The sequence below is a fragment of the Erinaceus europaeus genome, chromosome 1 (assembly GCF_950295315.1).
Source record: "Erinaceus europaeus chromosome 1, mEriEur2.1, whole genome shotgun sequence".
NCBI lineage: Eukaryota > Metazoa > Chordata > Mammalia > Eulipotyphla > Erinaceidae > Erinaceus > Erinaceus europaeus.
Genome location: NC_080162.1, coordinates 131,145,865 through 131,172,724, shown reverse-complemented (window position 1 = coordinate 131,172,724; position 26,860 = coordinate 131,145,865). Strand labels below are relative to the sequence as shown.

Genomic DNA, 26,860 nt, shown 5'->3' with positions numbered 1-26,860 from the left:
GTGGTGAAGCAGTGCTGTAGGTGTCTCTCCTTCTCTCTCCTCTCTATCTTCCCTATCCTCTCAATTTCTGGCTGTCTCTACCCAATAAATAAAGATAATAAAACAATTTTAAAAGTCACGTGTAGTTAATTATTGCTAAGCCACAAACTTGCATTTCTCTTGTTCCTGGGGATATACATGCGGAAGGAAGGCAAGGGATAGCAAGAGAGCAAATGTAGTGCAGCTCAAGCAGTTGTGACCTATTCCTTTTCGTCACACACACACATACACACACACACACACACACACACACACACACACATCTCAAATGTAAAGTTATACATTTGCTGGTAATGTATACTGCATATAAAAATGAGCCCATCTTTGGCATTTAACATGCAGATGTATACTGCTTTTAGTATCTGGATATGTCCAGTCACCAGAAGAGAAAATGTTGGCCTGTCACTTTGGCTCAATGACCTGAATGCATTGAACTTTCACACTGCCACTCCATAGAAGAGGAACGTGATATGAATAACTAAATGCCCTAACTTGCCAGTGAGTGCATTACTTCCTGGAAGCCAGAGAGGTATTTGCAAAGGAAACAGAATGTTACTCCAGCTTTTTTCTTTTAATTTTCAAAGCTGCTAAACAAATAATTTATCTCAGAGAGAGGTGTATTAGCTGACTTATTGTCTAGGGACATCTATTTAATTGACGTGGCTTGTGAGCTACGAAAGGACTTGTATGAAATGTTCTATAGGAGGGTCTAGAGAGGTAGAAAACAGATCTAGGAAGTCTGAAATTCTGGGTTTGATTTGTGCTGATACGTATACCACAGCTGGGCGGTGCTCTGATGTTTGTCTCTCTGCCATACAATGAACTTTATCCCACCTCACCAGAGTCCTACCCCACTAAAGAAAGACAGAAACAGGATGGGGGTGTGGATCCATCTACCAACACCCATGTCCAGCAGAGAAACTATTACAGAAGACAGAACTTCCACCTTCTGCAGCACCCCACAAAGATCTTTAGTCCATACTCCTAGAGGGATAAATATTAGGGACCCTTCCAGTGGAGGGGAGGGTCTATGGAATTCTGGTGGTGGAAATTGTATGGAACTATATCCTTCTTATCCCACAATCTTGTCAATAATTATTAAATCTATTAAAACTATTTATTTATTTTCAGGGACTTGCAGTTGATTTTAACTTCACTCAGCGCCAAGAAACCATGGATAACATAAAACCTTCAGGACATGAACTTATTGCTCACAAAGTATATACCTGATTCCCCCTAGTTCCTTATTCTTATTAATGTCATGTTCAGTTCCAGTCTACTACACAGGGCTGTTGAATTTCTTCCTCTCCTCAGATAATTTCACCTACCTTACAGCAAAAATGGAAGCCAGGTACAATGCATCCTTTGATAACGTTACCTCTTTCTCTATCCTACCTGTGAAATTATCCTTACATTTATTGAAACAATGAAGGGTCATTGTTTCTCCTATCTCAAAGAAGTGTGGTAGCTCCTGATAAAGGGAAATTTCATCCCCTTGACTAGGAAAATGAGATTTTTCTTATCTCAGAATTTTAACCTTTCAATTTACTCAATTATCATCTGCACTGGATTTTTGTCCTCTCTATGTAAACCTCTCACATATTAAAATCAGTGTGCTTTGTGACCTGGGAAGCTGTGAAGTGGCAGAACTCTGGACTTAACATGCATGAGTTTCCAAGATAGATTTCAGACTTATCTTATGCTAGTGAGATTCTCTGGGCAACAGATGATAAAGAGATCTTTTTAAAGATATTTATTTATTTAAAGACTTTATTTATTTATCAGTAAGACAGAAGGAGAGGGAGAAAGAACCAGCCACCACTCCAGTACATGTGTTGCCCAGGATTGAACTCAGGACCTCATGCTTGAGTCTGTTACTTTAGCCACTGAGCCACCTCCCAAAACCCTAAAGATCTTTCTTCAATTACATGCACACAATTACAGGTATCTATCTAGAAGCATACTACTTTGTTTCACACTCAGATTTCTGCTTTTCACTATAAACTTTCAATTCTTCAGTTTGCTACTCTTCAACCATAGCCGTGTGTCTTCTACATCAATTCAAATGAGAAATGATTTCACCATGGTCTGTGATGACTTCTTGGTTGATGAATTCAATGAGTTCTTATACTGTTGGCCACTTCACAGCATTTTAGCATTTTAGCTAGTCACATCTCATTTATGAAAGTTCTGCAACACTGTTTCTATCTATTCTTTCAGGATTTGGAGTTGTTGTAAATTCAGGATTTGGGTTGTTGTAAATTCAGGATTTGGGTTGTTGTAAATTCAGGATTTGGGTTGTTGTAAATTACAACATAAATTTTATGGTGTAATTTTATGTTGACTTTGGGATATTCTGTCTTCCATCACCACAAGTAAATTCACTGCAGGGAGAAATTAAAAACTCCGTTCATATTTTGTTTAATTTCTACTATCTACCAGGGTTTCTGAATGGTACATAATCACCTATAAATACTTGTTCAGTGTAACGAATTAAGGCACCATCCTGTTTTTTTTTTTTTAAGTCAAACACATATCCTGCATTATCATCCAAGACAAAAAGCCATTATTACACATACATAATACTATAAGGACCTTGAGAAAAAGTTGTATAACTAAATAGGCTTTGCACCCTCAACTTTTGAGTTGATGCTTTTTTGTAATTTATTCTCCAGTCGCTTTCACTTTCTAATGCATCTCTTTCTTTTCACCGAAGGTTTATAAATAGTTTCCTCAGTTTTTAGTATCTTTCCATGTATTAATTTCTTTGATTATTATACTTTCTATGAAATTTTCTATATATAAATCTCTATATCTAAATATCTAAACTATATATCTAAATATATATATTTTAGGCAAAATGGTTGTTTTATGCTCTTTGAGTTAAAAACACTGCACTCATCTGTCAAATTTTGTTGTTACCTATTTTGTTGTTACATTTCCATTATCCCCACTAAAATAGACCATTGATCTTCCTAAGTGAAAGCTAACTTTAGTTCAGTTCAGTTCATCATTTTTACCCCTTTTCACTCCTTCTTCTATGACACACTATCCTTTGAGGTTACAATAATGAAACTGGTCCCTAACAAATTTGGCATAGGACTTCCTATTCTCCAGAGTTACGAAATAGAAGTGTTATTTTTTTCTTAATTATCTTTATTTATTGGGTAGAGAAAGCCAGAAATTGATAGGACGGTGGATAATTCGAGGGAGAGCGAAAGAGAGAACCTGCAGCACTGCATCACCACTCACAAAGCTTTCCCCCTGCAGGTGGGAACCAGGAGCTCAAATCCAGGTCCTGGTTCATTTTAACATGTGTGCCCAATCTGGTGCACCTAGCCCCTGTTCATTTGGCTTTAGATAATTACATACTGGAGCAGACTAAGAGGCACAATAGAATAAAAATAAGCTTGTATGCTATAAAATCCACAAAACAGCACCTGTAGAATATTTAGTTTGAAGATTATAATAGATAGAATTGCATGTGCAGACATATCCTCATCAACTTGATGTTAATCAAATTGAAGTTTAGGAAAGGTTAAACAAGTGGGCCATGACAACATTTCCAGAAAATATGTGAACTGGAAAGAAAGCACTGTCATTTGTCCTAGTGGGGAGACACACTTCTCAAATAAAAGTGTTGAAGAAGTTTTCTGACCCCAGACTTAGAAATCCTACTGATTGCTCCCTTTGCATCACTGTTTACAAGATATGGTTTTTGTCTACAAGGTAAATGCTTTTGACTAATAATAAACCACAAGGCCTATATTTTAGGCTCTTTTTCGATATCACAAAATTTTGATGTAAGAGAAGTCTAGATATTTCAGAGATTCCTGTCCACAGGCAGAAGAGAATTGGATTGCCACAGGAATGTCATATGTGTATGTTTCCACCTGAACTCTTTTGATCAACTATATGGTGACTGGCTGTGGTGAATTCTCTTCACCCTGGGTCACATCTCATCTCACGGCGCTGGCAACTGACTGAGGTTCTCCAACCATATATTCTCTATATATTAAACAAAATAAATAAATAAAAATTTAAAAAAAATGACCACGGACAGGCAGTGGTGCACCGGGTTAAAGTGCACATAGTAAAAAAGCAGAAGGACCCTCACAAGGAGCCCGGTTTGAGCCCTTGGCTCCCTGCCTGCAGGGATGGGGGGGGGGGGGTCGCTTCACAAGTAGTGAAGCAGATCTGCAGGTGTCTATCTTCCTCTCCCCTCTCTAGTCCTCTCTGTCTTCTTAAATGTATATATAGAAAAAATGACCATGGGAATGGTGGATTCATAGTGCAGGCACCAAACCCCAGTGAGCCCTGGCCTGGAGGGAAAAAAAAAAAGACCAAAATGAAATAATTTATTTGATAGCTCTTTTTATGGTTTCTAAAATAATTTGCCACGCAAAATCTTACTTTATTTTACAATTTGCCACTAGGGCATCTGCTGGGCCTGAGTGTTTCTGTAATTTCACCATAGTAGACATGCTGGAACACTTATTATTTTTTTCAAGACAGAGGGTCAGATAAAGAAAGGAGAGCTAGAAAGAGAATTGGAGACACCACAATGCTATTCCAATGCTTCTGAAACTTCCCCTTCGCATGCTGACTGTGGATGTCAACCTGAGTCTCTGTACATGGTTGAGTGTGTGCTCTTCCAGGAATGTAATTTAAAAAAATTCATGCTATATGACATTTTCAATTATAGAAAATGTGTCCATAGTAATTCAGGAAACAGAATGATGATGACATCCTAAAATCTTAATTGTCAGAGTTCAGTTTGAAATTGCTTAACACAACTTATAATACATTTCCAATTATATACATTTATTAATGTTACGGAAATTTACCAGTCAAAATTTCAATAATCAATTATTCAAACTTGAAGCAATAATGCTTGAATGCAATATTATTTCATTTAAAAGAGCAAGACTCCCCTCTTATCTCAAAAATATGCTTTTAATATTACTTTGATTTCATTCAGGATCCAAAATTAAAAATAAAACCATATATTGACCTGGTTGGTGTAATCTTTGAGTCCTCTATCATACAAGCAGCCATGACAGTTTGTTGCAGCTATAAAACATCCTCACATGATTTAATGGTTTAATGTCCTATTATTTAAAATAAGAGGATGAAAACATAAACGCAAAATAAATATCTGTATCTAGACCATCTGTCTATCTTTGGCACCATATGTTACTCCAATAATTGCTAATATCATCCTTATTATGTATCGCCTCATCTGTAACGGTATTCTGTGAAACTAAGAAAGCATCGGTAAGAACTACAGAAAAATGCCTGCTATGTGTGTTTTGGGTTGATAAATTTCAGCAGGCTCTACCTTGCTCTTGAGCAAAATTTCCTAATTGCTTTTGCATAACAGAAATTCTCCTACCAGAGTAACTTTCTCTGGTTAATGTTCTCACATCACCAACTTTTTAAACTCCTTTTGCTATAGTTAGGTCTTCCTATGCAAAATGTCTACTTAAGAGGCCAAGCAGTGGCACATCTGGTTAAGCACACACACACTACAATGTGCAAGGACCCAGGTTCAAGCTCTGGTTCGCACCTGCAGGGGGAAAGATTCACAAGTGATGGAGCAGAGTTATAGGTGTCTCTTTGTCTCTCTCCTCTATTTCCTCCTCCCCTCTCAATTTCTGTCTCTATGCAATAATAAATTTAAAAAAATTAAATGTTTTTAAAAATGTTTACTTAACAACTATCAAGCGAATAAAAATATGAGTATGAGAGTCACAGGTATAAATACAGTGAATAATAAAATAAGTTTAAAGGAAGCTGAGCAGTGGCACAAGGGGTTGAACACTCACATTGCCATGCACAAGGACCTGGGTTCGAGCCCCCCACTAACCACTTGTGGGGGGGGGATGCTTCATGAGTGTGTCTTTCCATCTCATGTAATATTCTCTACTTCTTTCTCCTTTTCTATCTTCTCCTTTGCCTCTCAATTTCTCTCTGTCCTATCAAATAATATAGGGAAAAAAATGGCTGCTGGAAGTGGTGGATTCATAGTGCTGACACTATGCCCTAGTAATAAATCACTAAAATAAAATGAGTAAAAAATTTAAAACACATTTTGCTTGCTATAACAATATCAAAGACATTAAAGACTACTGGCTGAATAACATTATAGCTCTTAGGTTTAGCTAACTATTAACTCATATAAATTATGAATCCAGTTTTACTATGTATATAAGAAAGTTGTCTTCATTTTGATCTTCCTATTTAGTCAAAAGGAAAACATTTTATACACATAATAGTGACTGTCTTTTTGGAAAAATCAAAATAATCTCAGAGAGAAATGTGAGCATTTTGGAAGAGTAGATTAATTTGTTCAGAAATAATTTTGAAGGGGCAAGTCTTCTGACCATCAAATGTTTAATTGATTGGTGAAGACGCTGAATGTAAAGTGATGTTAAAATGGAGGAACAAAGGATATCGAAGGAGGAAAATATTTTTGGAGAAGGAAAAGCTGGGTAAGAGACTGAAAATGAAGTTGAATATAGTTAATAGGTGGAATTTCATAGCACATCAGATGTATGTAAAATCAAGGTGTTGATTCTATTGAGTGCAGAAATACTAGAGTAAACATTTGGTAAGTATTGAAAAGTTTGCCACGTGGAAACAAATCGCCAATGATTGGGACAGCACACCTGTTAGCAATTACTATACTCATTTCTTTTCTTTTTGACAGAGGCTGGGGGAATCTGAGAGGGAAAGGAGAGATAGAGAAAGAGAGAAATAAAGATACATACAGCGCATTTTTAATTGTTCCTGACTTTATCCCATGGCAGGTGGGGAAACAATTATAACTGATATTATCATTAGCTGTACCACAATTACCATAACCACTAAGAGTTTCTGGTTCAATCAGCATACTAAGTACTTTTATTTTGATAACGCCCTTTTAGGGCTATACAAACTAAGTACTGCTATAATGCAATATCTGTTTTACAAAAGCAAACCTATTGTTTTAAATATTTTGTTTATTTATTTTTTAATATTTATTTATTTATTCCCACTTGTTGCCCTAGTGGTTTTATTGTTGTAGTTATTATTGTTGTCATCGGTGTTGGATAGGACAGAGAGAAGTGGAGAGAGGAGGGGAAGACAGAGAGGGAGAGAGAAAGATAGATACCTACAGACCTGCTTCACCACTTGTGAAGCAACTCCCCTGTAGGTAGGGAGCCAGGGGCTTGAACCGGATCCTTATGCCAGTCCTTGTGCTTTGTGCCACGTGTGCTTAACCGGCTGCGCTTTAGTCCAACTCCCAAATATTTTGTTTATTAATTAATTAGGGGAGAGGGAGGGAGGAAAGGAGGAAGGGAGAGAGAGAGAACATGAATGAGTCAGAGTATTACCCATGCACATGTGATTCTGGAGACTGAATTCAGGACCTTATAACTGAGAATCCAGCTTTTTATCCATTAGGCCATCTTCCAGTTTGCAAGCTGGCTTTTATCAGATGGTAGACTACTATTGTTTTTATTTATTTATTTATTATTGAATAGAGACAAAAATTGAGAGGGGAGGGGAAGATACAGAGGGAGAAACAGAGACACCTGAAGCTCTGCAGCTCAGGAAGCTTTCCCACTGCATGTTGGGAGCAGGGCCTTGAACCTGGGTCCTTGTACACTATAATGTGTGTGCTTAACCAGGTATGCCACCACCTGGCACCCTATTGTTTTACTTTATTGGGACAGTTAAAACAGTACAGAACTATAGTTGATACATGAGTACAATTTTCATCTCTCCATGACAAGTGCCTGTAGAACACTGCAATTAATCTCTTGCCCCACCTTGGATCTTTTTTACCATCATGTACAGGAAATCAAAGCCTGTCCTGTGTCCTCTCTTGCCTTTCTTCCTCAGAATCCTTTGCTTTGGTGCAATTAGCCACACCCAATCCAAGTTTCACTTGGTGATTTCACTTTTTGTTCTTGCTTCAAAGTTCCTATTAAGAATGAGATAATCTAATGCCTATCCTTCTCTTTTTTTGCTCATCTCATATAACAAGAGTCCTTCAAGTTTCATCCAAGATAAGGCAAAGAAGATGATGTCATTATTTTTAATAGCTGAGTAGTATTTCACTGTGTAAATATGCCACGATTTCTTAGCTGCATGCTTGTCTTTGGGTATCTAGGTTTCTTCAGGTTTGGAGCTATGACAAATTGTACTATGATGAACATAAGTATGCAAAGACCTTTTTTTCATGGGTGTATTTGCTTCCTTTGGATACAGTCTTAGGAGAGGAAATGCTAAGCCATAGGGTAATTCAATTTCTGGTCTTCTCAGAAGTCTTTAGTCTTCCTTCCACAAGAGCTAGACCAATTTGCATTCCCACTAGCAATGTAAAAGGGTTTTTTCCCACCATAAGCTTGCCAACTTGTTACTGTCCTTTCTAATACAAGACTTTCTCACAGGTGTAAAATAGCATCTCATCATATTTATTTCCATTTCTTTGACAATCAGTGACTTTGAGAACGTTTTCATATGTCTGTTGGACCACTTTCTCAGTGAGATTCTATACATAATCTTACCCCATTTTCTAATGGGATCTGCTGTGTTTTGTTTTGTTTTGTTGCCATTTAATGAGCTCCTTATGTGCAGAAGCTTTATAAGTCTGATATAGTCCTACTGGTTTGTATTTGTTTTCCTGGCAATTGAATTTGACTTGTCAAAGATGTTTTTAATGCTCACATTAAAAATAATTTTCCCCCATGTTTCCCTCTAAATATCTGATAATTTCTGGTCTAGTAACCACACTGTTGACCCATCTGGAGTTTACCTCTGTGTGTGGTGAATTGTCGGGAAATTGTGAGGATGTAGTTGAGCTTAGCAGGGCTTGACCTGAGAAGTGTGTCTATCCTGTCAGTCTCTCTCTCTCTCTCTCTCTCTCTCTCTCTCTCTCTCTCTCTACCGAGAGGCTGAGCAAGAGGGGGCAGGAGTAACCCAAAGATTTGCCCCATCTTATCAGACTCCCTGCCTCACAAAATACCCTGCATTCCTGATACTATGGCCATTAGATAAAAAGAAAGGGGGAGGTATCTGGAAAATGTGAGGACCCTCACAAAGCACCCTGCATTTTTCTGCCTCCAGGAGCCTGGAATTCCTTAAAACATTAAGCCAGTTCCCCTTGCTTCACCCTGCATTCCTGATACTATGGCCTATCTACATAATCATTGTTTCGTCTGAAAGATCCCCACCTATTCCATTCCCTTTATCTATCTTCTTTCTACCCTCAAGACCCTCCCTGCCTGCAGGGTATTATTAATCCTACCAGTTAAAACCCTCACAACAGTTGCTAAGGAAGTTCCTACCTTTCCAGTCCTTTTTGCCTTTCTCTGCCCCTTTCTTAGCCATCTCCGTTTCCAACTTGCCACTTCTGGGTCCAACCTTTAACAGCTTTGGCTCTCTGATCAATAAAGAATTGCATTGCCTTGCCATCATGAGCTCTGTTCATTAGTCATCTCCCTCACATTGCTGAGTGAGTAGCAGCCTAGGCTGGCTCCGGTCGAGTTCTCTCCAACCCAGAGAGAACGTGCCCGGTAAGAGGTACCCCCACTCTAGCCCGGCAGTGAATGTGGTCATCTGGTTTCATTTTGCTTATTCTAACCCAATACCCAACCTGGGTAATTTGTTGAAGAGCATGTCCTTTCTTCATTTAATGTTTTGTGCCTCCTTGTCAAAAGTTAGATGCTTGTAGGTCTGGGAACTAATTTCTGGCCTCTCATTTATCTTCTTCTGCCCTCTGTGTCTACTTTTGTTCCAGGATATTAGATTATTTTAGTAAAAGATCAGAAATTTGAACTGGCATATACTGATCTGTGCATTCATATATTCTACTATTTTATTTTGCTATTTTTGTAGTAGGAAATTGGAAACATGGAATCTGAATATTTGTGATGCAGAATAAATGTTATATTTTACCAGCAAGATGCATAGTAAATGGTATTCTAAATGAAAAGACATTGGACAGTTTCAGAACTGGAAATAAAAAATAAGACAACTAGGAATAGAGGTTTAAATTTGCTTTCAGTGACACATCAAAGAGGAATTATATAACATAAACAATCTTTCTCACTTTATATCCATTCTTATACCCAGTCACACTGGAATGACTATCTTTCCACACATTATTTTACATATATGCGAATCCACTATGTGATTTTAGCTCATGACATATTCTCTGCATATTAAATGACTCCAAACCTCTCCTGTTGAAATTAAAAATAATTTCAAAGCCGTACACAACTGTTACTTCCCTCATCTCAGTGCCTGAATGCTTCCATTCCAGGAAATAGCCTTTGCCACCTCATACCTTATAAATAAAAACCTGTTATATCTTTCCTAATTTGTTTTTGCTCTGCAAATCACTATAAAACATACTGTGAATTTCATATAGTAACTAATCTTGGATACTTTGGCTCACTAATGTTTGTGGAACTCAAAACACATTAATTAGAATAAGTACTAAATATATACAACTAATTTCCTAACAGTTTGATTAAAGAAATTAAAGTGGGGTCAGGCAGTGGCACAACAGGTTTATTGCACACAGCACAGGCCTCACGGACCCAGATTCAAGCCCCTAGATCCCACCTGCAGGGAGAAAGTTTCACAAGTGTTGAAGCAGGGCTGCAGGTGTGTCTCTGTCTCTCTCCTTGTCTACCTCCTCCTCCCCTCTCAATTTCTCTCTGTCTCTATCTATATATAACTAGTTAATTAAAGTGACATTTTGATAATTATACCAGTTTCTTTAGTCTTTGTCATTACTTTGTATTCCCATTCCATCCTTTGAGTTACCACTCTGCACAGGTTCCATGCCCAGTATACTGACAGAAATAATCTCTTATTAGTGCCTTCCAAGTAAATAGTTTGGCCATTAGTCAATTTTCACCAATATATCAGGACTCTAAAGTGTTTCTTAACTTACAACTGCTTAACTCTTTTTCTACTTACAGAGCTGGGGTCTCTTACATGCATAATTCCACTACTCTGGGCTGGCCTTTGATTTCAGGCAAGAAAGGAGATGAAGAAGAAAAGAGAAACACAATGGCACCATTTACTCTGTGGAGGTTCTCCCTGGTGCTATCCGTGGTGCTTTCAGGTGGTGCTAAAAGTTGAACTCAGGGCCTCACATATGGCCCCAAGTTCACATGGCCAAAAGTTCAGTTTACTATGTAAGCTGTCTCTAGGCCCGAGAATACTAGCTTCTTAAATATATGGTAATTCCTTAGACATTTTGTGTAAAACAAACATACATTCCAGTAAATGATATATATTTATCTTCATAGGCTCAAGCTTTTGGATATCTAGTACATTTTCATCAAAATCATTGTTTTCATAGCCATAAAGCTGGGAATATTTCACATCATTATTTCATTTATGAAGATCTGTGAAGTCCATTAATACTGATTTTGGATTTGCTCTTTTTATTTTAATTCACAATTTGAAGTTTGTGTGAACTTTCAGTCTCTTTAAAATCACGCTTCTTGACTGCTAAGTCATGCAAAACATAGACAGCAGCTCTATTAATAACCTCTCAAAGGTGCAGTGCACTGATATGGCTATTTATTCTACTCCCTGGGAAAAGAAAGACTATTTATTCTGTCCAAGCACCCATGAGACACGAAAACTATTCTTTGTTCAGCCTTATAGTGGATAGTCATTTTAAAACTCCAATTACTGTTTCAGCATGTTCCCTCTATTACTATTTCCAGCTACACAACCAGTAATTTCTAATAGCAAAGTGTTCTTTATAAAGCATATACTCATGTGTCTTGCATGAAATGTGTCTGCAGAAAAGATTTAAACCTTAGATGAAACTGTATCAATCTGTGAAACTGAACATGCAAACTTATGATTTCCATCTAATGATTACTATTGAGTGAATAATGTATACTGAGAGAATATATATATATATATATATATAACACATATCTGCATATATGTATAACTATCCTGAAATCTAAGAAAACAATCATATATTAATATTCGGCAGTACATATTTCTTACAATTTAAGTCAGTACAGACCTATCGTTTGTGAAGTTTATGAAAAAAAATAATGTAACAGTATTTCTGTCTTAGAACAATTATAATCACAGTATTTATAATTCAATCTTTTAATCAGAGTTTTGAATAAAAATTGGTTTATAGTTTCAGATACATTTATGTAGATTAGTTTATGTATCTTAGATCCCATGGCCTGTCTGAAATTCTTCATCTGTTGTGAGATATATTTCCAGTGGTAACATTACATTTTATTAAATTTATCCTTAGTTTCCTGTTTATTACCACCAAAAGTTATACATAACCAATTTATGTAAAACTAAAGCAGATGTCTGAATACTACCATTTTGAAACTATGACTTTCACTATTTTGTTCTTTATAATTATAATATGCTTAAAGTGTAAGTCACCACAAAAACTGACATTTTTTTTTTTTTAACTCCAGGGTTATAACTTGGGCTTGGTGTCTGCACTACAGCTCCACTGTTCCTGGCAGTCATTTTTTCCCCATTTTTATTGGATAGGACAGAGAGAAATTGAGAGGGAAGGGGAAAATAGAGCGGGAGAGAAAGATACACACTTGTAGACCTGCTTCAGCGCTTATGAAGCATTCCCCTTGCAGGTAGGGAGCCAGAGACTCGAAACCAGATCTCTGCATGGTTCTTTGTGATCAGTACTATGTATGTTTATCCATGTGCACCACCACCTGGCACACAGGTTTTTTTTTAATTTTTAAAGGAATTAGTTATACTTTATTAATGAGAGACAATGAAGAAAAGAGCAAGAGAGACCACAGTGCTCTTGAACCTTTGCCGTCAGTTAGGAAAGTTCTTTAACTCTAATACTGGTCTATCTGTACAGCTTCAGTTTGCTATTTTATTCATTGTCAATACATTACTTAGTGTTAATAATTATTTATTAATTTATTATTTTTTTAAATCAGAGGTCTGCTCAGCTTTGACTTATGGTGAGGTCAGTGATTTAACCACAACAAAAGTCATTTGCATAATCAGTGTGCTATCGCAACAACCTGCCAAAACATTGTGGAAAGATCATTAAATTAGACTTATTTTCAGTGTACCCTTAATACAGAATAAACATAAAATGTGACAAATTTAAATGGCAAGGAAACTTGCTTCAATTTTGTCATTAGCATACATGTATTTTTGTTTTATCTTTATACCATGCTAAAGGTAAGATAAAACCCAGGACCTCACTCATAGCCATTACAACTGATCCACCTACCAGATCTAACTTCTAGTTTTAGAATGAAAGAGTGAGAAAGTGAGGTATATACAGAAAAAGCAAGTCAGAGAGAGAGAGAGAGACTGTTATGCCATCTTTGGGAATATCCTTACTTCTCCTAGGGAGTCCTAATGATTGAAATCATAGCCTCACAAGTGCAAGGGAGATTCCCTTAGTGAACTAACTCTCAAACCAAAGATAATGACTTAAATGTAAACTGGCTTGTCTTCCCCATTAGCTGTACTGTTGTCATATTTAAGTCTTAATATATAAACTATTCTCAAAAAGTTATTTACTATTTTCAGATTTTTAAAAATGTATTTTCCCTTTTATTACCCTTGTTGTTTTTTATTGTTGTTATTTATGTCGCCGTTGCTAGATAGGACAGAGAGAAATGGTTATTATTGTTTTTTTTTTAATTGATGTCGTTGTTGTTGGATAGGACAGAGAGAAATAGAGAGAGGAGGGGAAGACAGAGAGGGGGAGAGAAAGATAGACACTTGCAGACCTACTTTACTGCTTGTGAAGCGACTCCCTTGCAGGTGGGGAGCCGGGGGCTCGAACCAGGATCCTTATGCTGGTCTTTGCGCTTGGTGCCACCTGCACTTAATCCACTGTGCTACCGCCTGACCCCAGGACAGAGAGAAATGGAGAGAGGAGGGGAAGACAGTGATGGAGAGAGAAAGACAGACACCTGCAGACCTGCTTCACAGCTTATGAAGCGACTCCCCTGCAGGAGAGGAGCCAGGGTTGAAAAGGGATCCTTATGCAGGTCCTTGTGCTTCATACCACATGCACTTAACCTATGGCGCTCCCGCCCGACCCCCCTTGTGCATTTTTTAATCATTGAAAATGATATTGACTTCCTTGTGAGAGGAAACTTTTACTTGAAAATAATAAATCTAATCTAATTCTAGATTGTCACTGTCAATTGAGTGGGATATATCTACAGTCTCCCTTTTCACTATTTTCTTTTCACTTTTTGTTTGTTGTTCTTACATTTATTAATACCCTTCCCACCATCAAAAGTCTGTGTCCCTACACAGCCCCCCCCACCCCCAGAAGTGGAGCTGAAAATCTACTCTTCACTTTTAATGTTCAAAATCCAGGAATAATATTTGTTTTTTTTTTTTGGGGGGAGAGGGGTATTTTGCCATTTTCCAAATGCATCAGAAATTTACTGGATCTTTCTCTGCCTTAACATTTACTTTAAAACATCATTACTGGTTAGTTTTAAGGAATAAATGAGAGGGTGTGGTAGATAGCATAATGTTTATACAAAGAGACTTTCATGCCTAAGACTCCAAAGTCCCAGGTTCAATCCCCCACACCATTATCAGTCAGAGCTGAGCAGTGCTCTGGTAAAAAAATAAAATAAAAATAAAATAAAATAAAATAAATGATTTTCAAATGCCTAGCACTTAGTACAAATAATCCTGGTGGTGTAATATACTATTTGTGGGCACTTCTCCAGATAATTCATCCTTCCATATTTTTCCAAAATTCATATTTTTCATGCTTATTAACAGAATGCATTTTTGTCTGGGTACATATACTTGAACATTATTGTCTCTTGTCACATTCTCCTTCTACAACCCAATTATTCAGCTATCAGATTATCAAATCTTTTCTTTCTTCCCCTCCTTTCTTTCTTCCTTCCTTTCTTTCTTTCTTTCTTTCTTTCTTTCTTTCTTTCTTTCTTTCTTTCTTTCTTTCTTTCTTTTTTCTCTCTCTCTTCCTCTCTATCTCCCACTACTGTGGTGGGCATCAGATTCAAACTTGAAACATGTACATAGTGAAACAGTCACCCTACCGGGTAAGGTACATTGCAGGCCTTACAGAAAGCTTTCAAATATGTCCCTTATCTATTTCAATCTATTTCAGTATTATCACTCACCCAACTTATTCTATCTTAAAAAAAAAAAATCACTGGGCATGGTGATTCTGTGAAAAATATTCCCTGAGGAAGAACTAAAAGAACCTTGAACAGTAGTAAGGCATTAAAATATGCAGTGATGTCATTATTAAAGAGAACAACAAGTGAGTAATGAAAAAATCTTGTAGGCCAGGATGAGGTGTTCATTTCTAAACATAGCTTAATAAATCTTAGGGTGAGGGGGGAGGCCTCTTTCAATTTAAATGCAAATATTTAATTTGTAGAAAGGTGGTGGGAGTAAATTTTATCTGCAATTGCTGGTAAAATAAAAAGCCAGAGAACCACTGATTTGTCACAGTTGAAATTAACTGTAGACCCTCTGCTTCACCTCTGCCCCATCTATGCCATCAGTATGGTGAGACTTAGAAGCAATTAAAATGGCAAATTATACAAGTGGAGACTGATTTATGATAGCAACAACAAACAATATATTTTCTCCATGCCTATGCCCATGCAGTGATATACATACACATACACATATACATAATTTTATTTGTTTAAAGACCAGCCATAGGAAGATGGTGCTGCACCTGGTTGAGCACACATTTTGCCATGTGCAAGCAACTGGGTTCAAGTCCTAGCTTCCCACCTGAAGGGGGGGGAAGCTTCAAGAGCATTAAAGCAACTCTCCCTCTCAATCTTATATGCCTCTCTCAATTTCTCCATATCTTTAGCAAATAGATAAATAAATAGACTATTTTTAAAGTTACCAGAGCTGCAGTACTGTGTTGCATTCCATATGTTGCTATATAATTATTAAATGGCGGGTAGCCAGGCGGTGGTGCACTTGGTTAAGCACGCACATTGCAGTACACAAGGATCCAGGTTCAAGCCCCCGGTCCCCACCTACAGGGGGAAAGCTTCATGAGTGGTGAAGCAGAGTTGCAGGTGTCTCTCTTTCTCTCTTCCTCTCTACCTTTCCCTCTCAATTTCCCCTCTGTCTGTACACAATAATAAATAAATAAAACATTAAAAATTAAAAAAAATATTAAACAGCAAACTCCTTTGAGCCTTAATATAGTAGTTTACCTACTACAATTTTTCAGTAAATATTGTTAGACACAGTAATTTAACCATTTCCTTAAAACATGCTCCAGGTCATCATTTGTCAAAGAAAAGCAAAGGAAGATATACCAAAGAAAGACATACCTATTTCATCCTGGGAGGATGTTATACATCAGAAATTTAGCAACAACAAATTCTGGGGAGGTTGTGGGGAGCAAAGGAATCCTTCTACTGTGCTGCTGAGAATGTAAAGTGGTCCAACCCCTGTGGAGAGCAGTCTGGACAACTCTCTGAAGGCTAGAAATGGATCTACCCTATGTCCCCGCAATTCCTCTTCTGGGGATATAGCCTAAGTAACCAAGCACACCTAATTAAAAAAGATGTGTGGGGACTGGGCAGTGGCAGAGTGGGTTAAGCGCACATGGTGTGAAGTACAAGGACCTTGTGAAGTACAAGGACTTGTGAAGTACAAGGACTTGTGAAGTACAAGGAAGTTAAGGATCCCAGTTCGAGCCCCCACCTCCCCACCTAAGGTGGAGGGTGGGGGTGGGTGGGGCGGGGGGTTCTGCTTCACAGGGGGTGAAGCAGATCTGCAGGTGTCTCTCCCCCTTTCTGTCTTACCCTCCCCTCTCGATTTCTCTGTCCTATCCAACAACAATGACAGCTACAATAACAACATCAATAATGATAAACAAGGGCAACAAAAGGGAAAAAAAATAGCCTCCAGGAGCAGTGGATTCATAGTGTAGGCACCTAATCTCTGCAATAAGCCTGGAGGCAAAAAAAAAAAAAGGTGTGTGTATAGTTATATTCATAGCAGCACAATTTGTAATATCCAAAACCTGGAAGCAGCCCAAGTATCCAACAACAGGTGAGTGGCTGATTAAGTTGTGGTCTATATACAAAATGGAAGACTACTCAGCCATTAAAAAGGTTAATTCATCTTCTTCACCTCATCTTGGATGGAGCTTGGAGGAATCATATTAAGTAAGATAAGCCAGATAGAGAAAGATGACTATGGAATGATATATCTCATAGACTGAGGTTGAGAAATAAGAATAGAAGGGAAAACATGAAGCAGAACTTGGGCTCGGTTTGTAGTACTGCACCCAAATCAAGGACTCTGGGGTGGGTTAGGGGCGGGGGTCAGGTCATAGTGCATGATGGTAGAGAAGAACCCAGGACTGCTGATGGCAGTGTTTTGCAGAAATCTGAGAAATTTCACACATGTTCCAACTGTTGTATTTTCTGTCAACTATAAAATATTCATACTCCCAATTTTTTTTTCAAAAAGAATGCATTAAAACTAAATACTTGGGAGTCGGGCAGTAGTGCAGCAGGTTAAGTATACATGGCGCCAAGCTCAAGGACCCATGGAAGGATCCCAGTTCCAGTCTCTGGCTCCCCACAGGCAGGGGAGTCGCTTCACAAGCGGTGAAGCAGGTCTGCAGGTGTCTTTCTCTCCCCCTCTCTGTCTTCACTTCCTCTCTCCATTTCTCTCTATCCTATCCAACAATGACAACAATAATAACTACAACAATAAAACAACAAGGGTAACAAAAGGGGATAAATAAATAAATATTAGACATCTTTAAACATTTTCATGAATATAAAAAACTTAATACTTGACTGAAATTGTATTTAACAGAATGAAGTTTTAGTTATTAAAATATACTTTTATATGACAATTTCTATTTTAAGATATTTTCTTTACCTTTACACACAGGCCTGTGATCACTCCAAGCAGCAAAGACTTCAGCTATACGCTGACAGGTAATGCTCTTAGCCCCTTGTAGGACATAATCTTCATCACAAGAAAATTGCACAGTTGATCCAAGGCTAAAAGTGAACAAGGAATTAAAAATGGGATTAGGACTATAAAACATCATGATCAGGCTTCACTTCTACTGCATATATCCAAGAAATAAAATGTGGATAAAAGTGGCGAAAATTACATTTCTACTAGGAAATCAAAAAAAAAATCTGACTTGAACAAATGTGTAATAAAAGTCACAAAGGGGATAGCATAATAATTACACAAACACACTATCATGTTTGAAGCTCTGAAGCATCAGGCTCAATTCCCCACACCACCATAAGCAAGAACTGGTAAAAAAAAAAAAAATATATATATATATATATATATATATATATATATATATATATATGTCATAAATGGATAAACCCACTGTAAATTAATAATATGAGGATAATGGCAGTGATTTGGAAATCCATCATAAATTTTATCTTATTGTTTGGATAAATCAATGTCAAATAAATGACTGTATTTCAAAATCTAAGGTGGCAAATGCAATACAAACGAGGGACTTTCTGACTCATATGCAGTGTCTGTGTTCATATTATGTTCCAGTACTTCCTTAGCTGGTGTTTATACATGTCTACGTATATATCTGCAGATTCACATCTACGTGTGTATCCAAATGTACATATGCATACATTCATCGGGCTACAATTATTACTGCTTCCCTTGTGACATCATAAATATTACTTTACATGTTGCAATTTAATTTTTCTTTTTGACGGACTATAAAGGTACTAAAATGACCAATTTTAATCCCTCCATTGCCAATGGAAATTTTTATCTGAGATAAAAGAACTAGCCATGCATTCCATTTCTTCAAATTTTTAAACAGCAAATTCCCTGCTGAAAGTAAATATATAGTTCACATCCTTTTTTTAAAAAATAAAAGATTTATCTTATTTTTTCTGTCCATGGGGCTTCACTGCTCTGAATAGACTTTTAAAATACTGTATTTAATGTATTATTTATTGAATAGAAACAGAGAGAAACTGACAAGAGAGCAATGGGAAGTAGAGTAGAGGGAGAGAAGGAGAGACACCTGCAGTACTGTTTCACCACTCTTGAAGCTTTCCCTTTGCAGGTGGGAGCTGGAAGGTTTGAACCTGGGTCCCTGCATAGAGTGATATGCGCTCTCAAATGGGTGCACCACTACCCTGCCCCTAAACATCCTTGACAAGGCATAAAGTGTCTTCTGGAAGTAGTTCCCACCAACTTTTCTCTATCATTTTTAATCCAGCATCAATCATGATCAGCATGCATGACAGCTGACAAGGTGTGTACATGCCACACTCTTTTCTTCCCGCTTTGTTCTTCACTCTCTAGCTACTGGGGATTTCCCAACTCTCTTAACTAGCCTTTGACAGAACAGATCATTTAGAGGGATTACACAGTCACTTTCACTTCCACTCCCCTTCCCCACATACACCTAGACATCATTCCTAGTAATTCCAATACTCCCAAAGGGGTTTGTTTCCCCTTAAGACAAATTCAGAAGGGAAGACACAGAGAGTGAGAAAGAGAGAAAGATAAACACCACAGCACTGCTCCATAGTTTATCAAGTGCCAAGTGTGGTTTTCTCATCACTCACCCCCATTTGTTTACTTGTTTGTTTGTTTGTAAAAAGATATCCTGGAAAATGTGCAGGAGAATTTGAAACTAAGAATAGGAACCAGGTGGTGGTGCACCTGGTTGAGTGTCCATGTCACAGTGAGTGACAATGAGTTGACCCAGCCAGGTTCAAGCCCCTGGTCCCCACCTGGTGGAGGGGGAGAGTTTCACAAGTGGTGAAGCAGTGCTGCAGGTGTTTCTCTCCCCCTTCCCCTCAATTTCTGACTGTTTCTACTCAATAAATAAATAAAGATAATACAAAAATAAATATAACAAATTAAAAAAAGAAATCAGGAATTATTTGAGAAATGCCATACAGTAATATATAAGCCAATGACTAATATAACCATGTTTTATAAACCAAATATGGTCCATTGTTAGTTCTGCAGAGCCCAGATGCTAAAATATGGTATTTATGGGGGGCCAGGCAATAATGCACCAGGTTGAGCACACATGGCACAAAGCACAGGGACCAGAGTAAGGATCCCAGTTCCAGCCCCTGGTTCCCCACCTTCAGGAGGGGATACCTCACAAATGGTGAAGCAGATCTGCAGGTGTCAAACTTTCTCTCCCCCTTTCTGTCTTCCCCTCCTCTCTCCATTTCTCTGTCCTGTCCAACAACAATAACAATAACAACAGCAACAACAAAATGGAAAAAAATGGCCAGCAGGAGCAGTATTGCCAGTAGCTGGCACAGAGCCCCAGCAATAACCCTGGAGGTAAAAAAAAGGTATTTATATTTTTAACTAAGAAAAGAAAAGGTAATATTTCATGACTTACGAAGCTTGAAATTTAATATGCAGAAAGTTTTATTGGAACATGGTCACACTATTTTATATTTTTATAGAAATGTTATGCTATAATGTCAAAATTAGATAGTTGCAATGGAGACTTTCTGACCTACAGAGTATGAAATATTTACTATAGAACATTTGAAAAGCTTACCAACTTCTGTTCTAGGCTAATGATAACAAAAGAACTTTAGTAGGCGGTGTCAAGGAAAAAACCAGAATGGTTTATTATAAGAATTTTTTTCTTGGCTTAAGAATCTAGTTTCCTCTGGAGCCATATTTTTTCTCCTATTTTATTTAAGTAGTTTTATTTTAAATATAAAATACATTCAGATATGTGTTTAAAATTAGATGCAGATCTCAGTGAATCATCATGAATTAAACATACAGACCACCAAGAAATAAATTCTCATAGGGAGTTTTTAATGACTGCAAGCTTTATTTAAATTATCCTATAGTCTGAGCAGCCTCACCCATTAGCTCAATGTTCCATTCTCCGTTTTATTTTGCTAACTTAGTTAACGGAGCCATTAAGATTCTAGTTATAGGTCAAATGCTTTCCAGACATCTTTTCCTTTTTTTTTTCTTTATCTTTCATATCCACCCCATTGTGCAAATCTTGTTTGGCAAGTCTTTTAAAATCAAGATTCTAATGTGTCTCACCTCTTAGTGTCACCATCCTGATGTAAGCCAGTGACATCAGCTCTCACCTATCAATATATTATTTCTCACAGTTTTACATGCTACATTCCTCCCTTTTTTTTTTTTTTTACTGTTTTTATTTGTCACCGATTTTCTGCAGTGTACCCTTACATAGTGCCATAGTAACAAAATCACTCTCTATAAAAACCCTACTAATTCTTCAACGTCTTTTTCAATTAACCTTATTTGGACAGCTACAGAAAGAAATTGAGAGGACAGGGGGAGATAGATAGATGGATGGATGGAAGAATGAATGGATAGATAGATAGATACCTCCTACACTGACTCACCACTCTGAAGGATTTTTCCCCTGCAGGTGGGGACCGGTAGCTTGAACCTGGGTTGTTGCATATTGTAAAGTACACTCAACCAGGTGTGCCACCACCTGTCCCCTGCCAACTTTCAAGCTATGTTCTTGGGTTTTTATTTCTGACTCTGACTTTCTGCAATCTGTGTTTATATAGTACATAGTATCCTTTTTAGAAAGTAAGTCATTCAACTATACAAACTCAACTCATACTTTTTTTTTTTCATTTTACTCAGGTTAGTGACAATATGCTTAGACTGTGTGATCTGTACTCGAAAAATTCAGAATTCAATACCTACTAATTTATTCGCCATCAATCTGTAGTCATATCAATTCCTTTGCTCTGGATTGAAAATACTAAATATACACACACTTCATGGTTTTTATAACTGCACTTATTTCAGTCTGGAAAATGTTTCCTCCTCCTGGAGGAATATTTGTCTGCATCTATCAAATTCTCATGTTTGAGTTTTCATCACTTTTTCTTATTCAAAAGGCTCTTCTGGAAATCCATTCTAAGACAACTTCTTCTGATTTATAATCTTTCATTTGACACCCTATGTACTATCTGATACATTCTACTGCTTGTCTCCTTTTTGTATCTTTCATCACAAAAGAAAAAAAACTCCAGGTACTTATCTATAATATTTACCGGACCATCAAAACTACTGTGCTATATAGAATATATATCAAGCTACTGAATACATATATAAAATATGTTTGAGTGAATTAATTCTATCTTTAATTTCATACACATAAGCATATATATTAATAAAGGCAACTGCTTAATAAATCCAAATTTGTAATTCAAAATAGTTGAATCCAGACAAATGATATCTTTATAAATGACACCTTTACAATTAAATAAAAAAAATTCTTGCTGAGTATATGTTCTCAAGATTACTTAAATTGGGGAGTCGGGTGATAGCGCAGCAGGTTAAGCACCGGTGGCGCAAAGCACAAGGACCGGTGGAAGGATCCCAGTTCAAGTTCCTGGCTCCCCACCTGCAGGGGAGTCGCTTCACAGGTGGTGAAGCAGGTCTGCAGGTGTCTGTCTTTCTCTCCCCCTCTCTGTCTTCCCCTCCTCTCTCCGTTACTACTGTCCTATCCAATAACAACAACAATAATAACTATTACAACAATGAAAAACAAGGGCAAAAAAAGGTAATATAAATAATAATAATAATAATAATAAAATTTTTAAAAGATTACTTAAATCTAATGTATATGTGTTCGGCCTCCCACAGCCTGACCTATTTGCTGTGTTCCAAAACCAGCAAGAAAAGTAATTTTCAGCGAGGAAGCAATTACAGAAGCCAGACCTTCTACCTTCTGCAACCCTCAATGACCCTGGGTCCATGCTCCCAGAGGGATAGAGAATGGGAAAGCTATCGGTGGAGGGGGTGGGATATGGAGATTGGGCGGTGGGAATTGTGTGGAGTTGTACCCCTCCTACCCTATGGTTTTGTTAATTAATCCTTTCTTAAATAAAAAAAAAGAAAAGTAATTCGATTAGAACACAGAATATGGAGGGAACAAAGGTATGAAATAAAGGAAATAATTAGAGACTGGCGGGGGGCAGCTCCTGTAGACATTTGTAATTCATTGTAAAGAATTAAGTTTTATTCTGAGAAAATTGGACAGGTACTGTAGGATGGTGACAAATAAAATACCTGTTATAGTTTTTTTACTTTGGTTCCCTACTCCAAACTCAGTCAAATCCTGCTTTGAGTTTTCCTTTCTGTTCTTCTTTCTCAACTTCTGTTTATGAGTGGGATCATCCCATATTCATCATTGTCTTTCTGTCTTAGCTCACTTAACATAATTGCTTCTAGCTCCATCAAAGATGGGTTCATTGTTCTTAATAGTAAAAAAAAATCTCTAGGTGGAGGGTGAAAGTAGATGTTCAGCTTTACTGGGGGGGACAGAGTACTTTGGTGGTGGGAATGGTGTTGATGTACACTCCTATTAACTTGTAGTCTCATAAATTACTATTTAAATAATATGAGAGGGGGAAATTTGATTGAATGTCTCAAACTTTTTAATACACAAACCATAGGCTGAGTATATATGTTCCTTCAGTCTAAGCACCTAAGATTCCCAGACAATAACTTGGATGCACCTGTATATCAGATATTAGGTTCAGGAAAAAAAAAAAAAACTAGTATAGTCATGGGCTCTTTGGAATATAGCTAATATAGGCCTACTATCTACAAAGCAGAGACCCCCCCCCCCAACTCTTCATCTGAACTATTCTAGCCTTTAGGTTCATGAATAAACAACAATTTTTTTGGCTCTATATGTTACCTCTTTTTTCAACCATGGGTTCCAGATGCTACCATGATGCAGACAACCCCACCAATGTGCCCTGGAATCCCACTTCCCCAGGGCCCAACCACAGTAGGGAAAGAAAGAGACAGGTTGGGTCTATGAATTGGCTTGTTAATGCCCATGTTCAGTGGGGAAGCAATTACAGAAGCCAGACCTTCCACCTTCTGTACACCATAATGAACCTGGGTCCATACTCCCAGAAGAATAAAGAATAGGAAAGCTATCAGGGGAGGAGATGGGATATGGAGCTCTGGTGGTGGCAGTTGTGCGGAGTTGTACCCCTCTTATTCTATGTTTTTTTTGTCAGCGATTTTATAAATAAAAAGTGAAAAAGAAAAAAAAAAAGAAATCTGTATTAGGGTAAGTAGCTCCCAAACTTGAAGAAAATATATAAATACCATTGACTGTTAACTTAAAAAAAAAAAGCTTCAAATTGGTAATCAGAATGAATTTTAACAGTGGAATAATATTGTTAATACATTTCTAATGATGACTTGTTCTTTTAAATGTTGACTCTCCTAAAAGCTTAGACTAGGGAGAACAGAAGCAACTGGTGGCATTAGTTTATAAGATACAGCTATATAAATAACGTCAAAGGACATAAGTTATGGTGAAGTTATCTATGATACAGCAAATCCTAACAGTGGGATTTTTGAAGTTAAACCAATTGCCAAATAATTTGATTACAGTAATAACTACCTATTGCCTTCTTAAACCCTAAGACAGCAGGAACCTCAGGCTTCCTCTATAATGCAAATATTTCCCCCAGTACTGGAACTCCTAGGGTGGGGCTGACTTTCCTGCATGCTTCTCTCAATTTATGCCAACTGATACTGCACCTGCTAATACCAATCATCACTTGGGCATACTTCACTTCAGACTGTGTCCAGAGATATCATGTCTAGAATGACAACCCTTCAGCATCATTACTCAGGTAAGACCTTTCCTTTCTCATAGAACTCCTTCATTCCATTTTAGGTGGTTCACTTCCTAACAAAGTCCCAAAACCTAGATATAGACCAGGTCCCATGAGATCATATATACACATGTATCCATTAATTTCGGACTATAAGATATATACCTGAAAGCAAAAGTGCACAGTAGTTTGAAGTGAGTCAGTAACTGCAGCAAGAAAGTAGAAAGCCCTAAAAATACACCATAAAGTACCAACTGAAATATTTTCTGCTGGGAAATTGTGCAGATGCAGTCACATCTGCCATGTTGTCCCCTCAGCTACTGCTAGTTCCCTGGAGAGTTGGGACATTCTTGGAGTGCCTGTTCCGCCATATTGTGCCCTCAGGGCATTGTCTATTTCCCCGCCATAGTTGAAGAGCTTTGGTTACTCCTCCCCCTTCCCATTCTCACTAGAGTTATTATCCTACCCTGGAGTGCTATGGTTACTCCTCCCCCTTCCCATTCTCGTGAGAGCTACTCCTATAAAATCCCTTCTTCTTCTGCACCTCTCTCTCTTGCCGGCGCTTCACCTCTCTTGCTGGCGCTTCACTTCGGTGGTTAGACACAAGAAAGGTTACTGCGTGAGGCGGCCATTTTCACTACCTCCACGTGGCCCAACCTGTTTCTCTAGCACCCAACTCTGAGGTGCCAGCGCAAATAAAGATTTGTGTTCCCTCTTAGCTCCGGACCTCCTCTCTCTCTTCTCCACGGCGCAGAATGACAATTTTCTACTTAGACCTAAATACCCTCCTTACCTACTTCCTTTTATACTTCCCTCAGTCACTCCAAAGCTAACCTTACCAAAGTAAGGAGTACAAAAGCTGAATAAGGGCAAGAGACTGGCATACTTTAATGATGACGCCTTAGTCACTATCAGGCTACTCCATGATCTGGGGCCCTAATCGGGGTGTCCTGGGATTCCCATATAGATATGATGGGCCTAGACCTCAAACAGATCCCTCTCTCCATTGTCACTGATTATCTCCAATAGAAACAATTTAATGGACCCCTTTGCAGGCCCCCATACGACTCTGCCTCAATGTGGATCAACAATGGTAGAGAATGTTCCATCCTCCAAAGGAAGATGAGTCCTGAAATTGGTGCAACTTGGAACATCCCTACTCATGACCACAGAATGTGAGCTCAGACCTACAGAGATGCAGAAGTTACACAGACTCCTATGCTGAATATGGGCACTAAATCAAATCTATGGGGCTTACAGTCAACAATATTTAAATACTTTCCCCATATTTGGGAGCTACTCTCTTTCTTGATCCAGCTTTCTAGCCATTTTTCCAGCCATGATATCTCCCCAGATGATAACTTGAGTCCATCTGAATATCTGCTGTCAGGCAAAAACTAATAAAATCATGGGCCCTTTGGAATATACCTAAAATAGACCTATAGCTATATCCAAAACAGAGACCCCAAATCTTCATCTGCAATATTCCAGCTTTTAGATTCATGATTAGTCAACAATTCGTTTGGCCTTATATCCTAACTCTTTTTCAGCCACCAGGTTTCAGATGCTACCATGATGTCAGCTGGACTTCCTTGGACAGATGTGTCCCGGAGTCCTGCTTCCTCAGAGCTCTGCCCCACTAGGGAAAGAAAGAGAGACAGGCTGGAAGTATGGATTGACCTGCCAATGCCCATGTTCAGCCAGGAAGCAATTATAGAAGCCAGACCTTCTGCACCCCATAATGACCCTGGGTCCATACTCCCAGACGGTTAAAGAATAGGAAGCTATCAGCGGAGGGGATGGGATACAGAGTTCTGATCATAAGAATTGTATGGAATTATACCTATGGTCTTGTCAGTGTTTACACTTTATAAATAAAAATTTTAAAAAAATACCTGTGATAGAAGGATCACATTATTTTCCTCAGTTTTGAAGTCATATATTGACTGCAGGGTGAAGAATGAGCTTCAAGAGGGCAAAAGTGTAATCAAGGACTTTGAGGAACAGCTACAATGGTAGTACTCGCTGTTGTGGGGATGGTATAATGGTGAATCGAAATACATAAACACTTAACATTAATGATGGTAAAAACTGTTTAAAATGTATTTGAACCACTAATCTCAAAA

At 37.8% G+C, this 26,860-nt stretch overlaps 1 protein-coding gene across 1 annotated transcript in view; it reads right to left on the bottom strand.

The window, feature by feature from the left end:
- Positions 1-26,860, bottom strand: part of CSMD3 (CUB and Sushi multiple domains 3) — a 1,712,448-nt gene that overhangs the window by 1,058,543 nt on the left and 627,045 nt on the right. The window contains exon 10 of the mRNA XM_060195764.1: positions 17,971-18,095. Coding sequence (XP_060051747.1) covers positions 17,971-18,095 — 125 coding nt within the window. The remainder of the gene's footprint in view (positions 1-17,970; positions 18,096-26,860) is intronic.